Here is a 6,045-nt window from a genome sequence, read left to right on the forward strand (position 1 = left end):
TATTTCCCAAGCTATAATCTTGGAGTTTTCTTTTCAGTCCTAACCCTTTGCCCAAATTCAAAGAGTCATGACATATTTTTAATTTTCTTTAGAAGACTGTGAGATTCATCTTCTCATCTTCATTGCCACAGCTGAATAGCTGCTAGATAATTGTCTTATACTTAGGCAGCTGGAATTTGCTTCTCTCATCTTTTCTTTCTAATAAATGTAAATTTGTACTAGTGATTTTCCTAGCCCGCATTTTATTTGTTTATTTTTGCTTTTTGGGTTTTTTGTTTGTTTTGTTGTTGTTTTAGCCTGCATCTTTAATTGTGTTTTTCTTTTCTTCCTAAACTCACTAATGAATGTTGCCCTGCTTTTCCTAAATTTGAATGAAAACTGTCCCTAAGTGAGTTCTTTCTGAGTATTCCTCTCATTGTGTCCCCCTATTAGTCATTTCTCTGCATGATCCCTGTGGTCCAGAATGACTGACTTTAGAACCCTTTTATTCACTTGCTTCTGAGCCTTTCATCATGCCTCTCTCTCAGACCTGGACCATCTTCATCTTCCTTTTATAATTTGAACATTTCACAAATTTCATCACCTAGAAATTCTTTCCTAATTAAGGGGGACAGATTGAGGTGACATTCCCTTCCCCCTCCCCCTCAGAGTGCTCCCTTCAATTATTTGCCTTGATGTCTGATACAGATTAGCACAGGCCTTCAAGCCCAGGAACTGAAAGAGATTGGGCCAGGCTGAAAAGAAACCCGACTGTGGGCAAAGGACAAATTTCAATAAAAATTGAAAATACAATCCACAGTACTAGTACTGTACATCTTCAGGCTCCTGATGGCACATGGCCATGAGGTGTATCATCATTTTAATGCTGGTAAGTGTGAGCAAGGCCGACGGAACATTTTCTGAACTGGGAAAGCTTCAGGGTGCTAGAATTTTTTTTTTCTTTAATATTTAAAATGCTGTCCCAGTTCTTACCCTAGGAAACTAACCTTTCCAAAATCAGGAAGAGATGAATTAACTTAGATTTTTTAAAAAGCTTAACCTGAAGATCCCCATCCCCACCCCAACTCCATTACGTTGGTGCTGGAAAGAATGAAGCTTCTTCCATAACTTCTTTTTCCTAGAGAAACCTCTATAAAAAAACCCAAGAAAGTGGTAAAAAGAAAAGTCTGTGTGTCGGTACCTTGTGTGTCTCTGTGTTCTTCTGTATAGCTTCTCACATATATGAAGCATTTGAAGTGTGTGATAAATGAATAGATTTTCTGTAGCTTTTTGGGATGTAATTCTGTAGTAAATGTCATGTTAGTTTGATAATGTGTGAATTTCTCCACTACTCTTACTACCATCCACTCTCTCTTCTTGTTTGTTCCCTCTAGCATTTCCACCAATAGACTCTGCTCACTTGGGATTGAGGTGACAGTCCACCTGCTTACACTGGATTTTCTGGCTCATAGATGCCTTCCTTACACATTTATTTCTGCTTGTTCTCCTAAGCCTCTTAAGTCCTTTGACACTGAGTTAACTTTGCAGTTTCTCTCTACTATATAGCAATGAAGTTATAATAAATCCTTTTTGACTGCTTCCAGTTTGACCATGGAATTACTGTATTTTCAGAATTCAGGCAGATGAAGCCTTGAATACTTAATCCTTTCCATAGAAGTATAGCTGGCCTTGCCAGACACTGTCTTATCTGTAATTGCCAATAGGCTAACATTGCATTTCTTTCTCCCTTAGTTGGTCAGAAAATACAATATGGCCTCAAGGGGTGCTGGTGCGACACAGCAGGTGCTTATATAGAGCCATGGGGCCTTACAACGTGGCAGTGCCTTCAGACGTATCCCATGCCCGCTTTTATGCAAGTACAGCTTATTTCTTTTCAAACATAAGCTTAGGAGTAAGTGTTAGGAGGTTACTCTGTGTGTAAGCATCTAGCACAGTGTGTAGCACATACTAGGAAATTAAGACAGGGTAATTATTTTACTACTATAATGGCCTCTGTCCTTTGGAAATATCTTCTGAAAGGCAGATTGAAGGTGAAAATACCTATTTCTCAATTTTAATAGCTTGACTGATTTCTCTAGTTACATTGGAATTTGTTGAGTCTAGTATTACTTGAAACAAGTACACAATTATTTAAGACTTCCATTTTTCATCTTACAACTTTTATTTGTAGTAGTTTGGTTTAGTGGTGTCCTTATAATATATCTGTGTATCTTTAAGCAATATTTAATATAGTAATAATGTGATGGTTTTATTTTTTGGTATTTGTCATATGTATCATCTCCTTAAAATACTTTGACTTCCCCTTTGAAACTCAGGCAAATGCCATGATCTGTGGCCTTTTACCTTCTCTTGGATTAAAAGGAAAAAAGGCTTAAAAGTTTAAAAGGAAAAAGCAGTAGACACCCACTAAATCCAGCTTCTGTTCCATTTGAATTTACACCTTGGGTTATGTTCGATTTGATTTTTCACTTTTCCAGAAATTCTGGCTCTAGGAGGCAAAAGTATTTACTTATAAGAGAAAGGCCAGCTGATTGATGGGAGAGGGGAAAAGAAGGTACATGCAGGGAACTGTTTTTAGTAAAAATGTACATAGTGCAGTGCATTGCCTTTGAATGGAGACCATATTCTGAAAAAGAATTGGAGATTTTATTTATTTTTTAGATGCTTGAATCCCTTTCTCCCTCCCATCACTCCCTCCATCCCTCCCAGTTCCTTATGAGGGTACTTGGATTTCCTGGTTCTGCGGGCGTTTGCTACTAAGGGCCTTTTAATTAAATACTGGAAACTTGCATCAGGGCAGGATGCTTATAAATAATATGGTAGGGGAGGGTGGGGCAAGGTGAAAGGCCTTTGAATGAGGGAAATACCGTAATCTCCTAGACTCCTGTGGGATTGCCTTAAGATGGAGGAGTGGACTTAGGTTACAACTACATAAGCATTTGGTTTCTACACAGAATATTTAATTCAGCCAGCTGAGTTCCACAGGCCATTAAGGACATCTGTTGGCTCTTGCAGTCCCCTGGAAACCTACAGTAACCAGATAGTTTATTAAAATTTTCTGCTTGAAATACAAGTATTTTCCTTGCTAGTGTTGGACAGCTGAAGAATCAGGTGGAATCCATAGAAGAAAGATTAAGGAAATTGTTACTGATTTTGCGTGACCAAAGTAAATCAGTGCTTCTCAAAGTGGTGGTTGGGTCACTTAGAGTCAGAATCTCTGAAGGATCCTAGGAATTTGCAGTATTTGCATATTTGGAAATGATTCTTAGGCACACTGTTTAAGAACACTCACTTAAAATGTGCCTATTACCTGTAGCTCTGGCTGTCCTCACATTTTTACTCATTCGGTTTATAGCTTACCTGCACATTTAATTATAATTGTTATAATTGCCACAGAATCTGAAATTGCCTAATTTTTTTTTTAGAATGTTAATTCTGAGCCAATTTTATACATGATATTACTGGAGATCATGTAATAAAACCCAGGTTAAACATGTTCTTCCTCCCACAGAAGGATCCTGAGAACCAGTTACCTTTCAGAGCTGTCATGATGATTTGGTTTTATTCTCAGATTCGAGTCCTGAGGTCTAAATTATTCTTTTAGATCTGATATACTACCGTTATCACGGTTTGCATTCTTTGACCTCTATCTTCCTATTCATAATACATTTTTATTAGTCAACCAGGATTTAGCCTCTTAGACTGAAGAATTTGGTGGGAATGAAAACAGGTCTGTGTTTAGCCAAACTCTAATTCTGACTAATTTTTCCTTCCTTCCTCATTGTTCTGTCTTTGTTCACCCTACTTATCAATACCCAGAAAAACTGAACAAAATAAAACAGACAGCATGGTGGGTAACAGTTTAAGAAAAAAATTAAGAAATTACTGTATTGATATTTCAACTTATATTACCACTGCTCCCTGCAGACTTGTCTAGTGTAGGTGTTTATGTCTTAGACCAGCCCACAAACTAACAATGATTTTTGTATTTTTAAGCGGTTACATTTTAAGTGGTTATGAGTTACCTACATATAATATCCTCAGTTTTTGTCTCTTGACTTGAGAGTCTAAAATATTTCCCATTTGGTCCTTTATCCAGCCCCTGTCTTAGATAAATAAATATACTTTTGGTTATCTGAAATAAAATATATACCTAAGATAAAATCTAGGAAAAATGTTTGAGGCAGAGTTCTTTTGGATATAATCCCTTTTCATGTCTCGGGGTGTTGAAATAAAGTGTATTTCATTATTACTTGAGCAAAAAAGAAAGGGTTTGGGTCTCTATAGCAAGAAATAGCCTGATTGATACTCAATAAGCAGATCTGCTTGTTAGTGCACATAGGAGCCTGTAAATATGAAATGATTTTAGAAGAAAAATGTGAGAATAACTGCAGTCTTTTCTATGAAATAACATTTTGCTTTTTAACTTCCTTACAGTTCCTGTTTCATCGTCCATTAAGGCTGTTAAATCTGCTTATCCTTATTGAGGGCAGTGTTGTCTTCTACCAGCTCTATTCCTTGCTGCGGTCGGAGAAGTGGAACCATACACTTTCCATGGCTCTCATCCTCTTCTGCAACTACTATGTTTTATTTAAGCTCCTCCGGGACAGAATAGTATTAGGCAGGGCATACTCCTATCCACTCAATAATTATGAACTCAAGGCAAACTAAGCTGCCTCTCAACAGTGAGGGAGAACTCAGATAAAAATATTTTCATACGTTCTATTTTTTTCTTGCGATTTTTATAAATATTTAAGATATTTTATATTTTGTATACTATTATGTTTTGAAAGGTGGGGAGGGCAAGGGACATTAAATGTATCCATAAACAAGATGATGTGATCTTTCATGTGTTAGTATATCTGAATAATATACAGAGGAGAGGTGTGCCTCTCCAGTAAAGAGATTGATTTGTTTGTATGGCTCTGGAATAACTTATTCACTTATGAACACATCTCATATATCACTTGACACAGTACCTTTTGTGTGTCTACTTTCCTTCTAGTCTTTCTCATTATCTTTAGTCCTTAGCTGGCCTTATTGCTACAGAAAGAGAGAGATCAGTGGAGTTGCCTGACAGCACTCATTGTCTTTTTTTTCTGATTGGCAGATAGTATTGGAATGCATGGGGCAAAAGTGGGTTTTCGTCCTGGTGGGGTTCTCTTTGCTGCCTACTGGGAGGAAGCATTTCTAAGGTAGGAACTCAGCGTTCTATCTGCCATATGACATTTAAATATACTTTTGTGTAAGCTCTTATGTCCTGAAACAGGATATTGTTCTCATTTTCCCTGTTCTTTCACTTCTTTTGCTTGTAAAGATTTTCCTTTTATTGTTAGCTGTTTTGAAAGAATACTTTTTAGGACAGAATAGAGTGCCCAAACTTATGAAGGAGCTGGTGTGTGACTAGATCAGTGGGAGAAGATGAGCACATATCCCCTGGGCTGGGGTCTGGGCAGGTTGAAGACACCAAGTTACTGGAGGAATGGATGCAGTCTAGCAGCAACTCTGCTACAGAGGCATGTTTAGAGTTACCAGCAGAAGTGAAATATGAGAATTTACTTTTTTGTCCTCAGGTAGTTTGATCTGTGTGTGTTTTGAATTTCATACTCCAGAACCTTTATGTCTGTGAGCATTAACCCCTTTCAGTCCATTTTCTTGAGAGGTGATATACTTAGTCAGTTGATGTCACTAGTCATCTGAATTTCTGAGGCCTTGTCTTGAGAGCCTGAAATATATTCTCATGTGTTTTCTATGCTCACTTTGGCTTTTTTACACTGAAACACAATATGGCTTATGAAGTAAAAAAAAAAAAAAAAAAAAAATCACGTAATTCATAAACTGGCTCTGAAAACCGTTCTTGCAGAAGAGTTCCCAACAGGTTTTCAGCAAAGGCAGCATTGTGAGGAGTAGGTGTGTGTACAGCTACCCAAGGTGACTACTATGTGTGACCATTGTTTCCTTAAATATTTTGATGGATACACTTTTTTTTTTTTAAGTTACATAATTTGGCAGTCAATATGAGTGTATTCAGTCATTCAACAAATA

The 6,045-nt window shown here is 37.2% G+C and overlaps 1 protein-coding gene across 2 annotated transcripts in view; it reads left to right on the plus strand.

The window, feature by feature from the left end:
- Window positions 1-4,916, plus strand: part of TMEM39A (transmembrane protein 39A) — a 30,517-nt gene extending 25,601 nt beyond the window's left edge. The window contains exons 8-9 of one of the 2 annotated variants that reach the window (XR_009540760.1): window positions 688-868; window positions 1,732-1,857. Coding sequence is in view for 1 of the 2 variants with exons in the window: in XM_060150561.1 (XP_060006544.1) it covers window positions 1,732-1,852; window positions 4,438-4,671 (355 nt within the window). In the remaining variant the exon portion in view is untranslated. Of the gene's footprint in view, window positions 1-687; window positions 869-1,731; window positions 1,858-4,437 lie in introns of those variants that run through there. The other variant, XM_060150561.1, reaches the window with a different exon arrangement.
- Window positions 4,917-6,045: the final 1,129 nt, after the last annotated feature.

This window comes from Lagenorhynchus albirostris, chromosome 5, assembly GCF_949774975.1.
Source record: "Lagenorhynchus albirostris chromosome 5, mLagAlb1.1, whole genome shotgun sequence".
Classification (NCBI taxonomy): Eukaryota; Metazoa; Chordata; class Mammalia; order Artiodactyla; family Delphinidae; genus Lagenorhynchus; species Lagenorhynchus albirostris.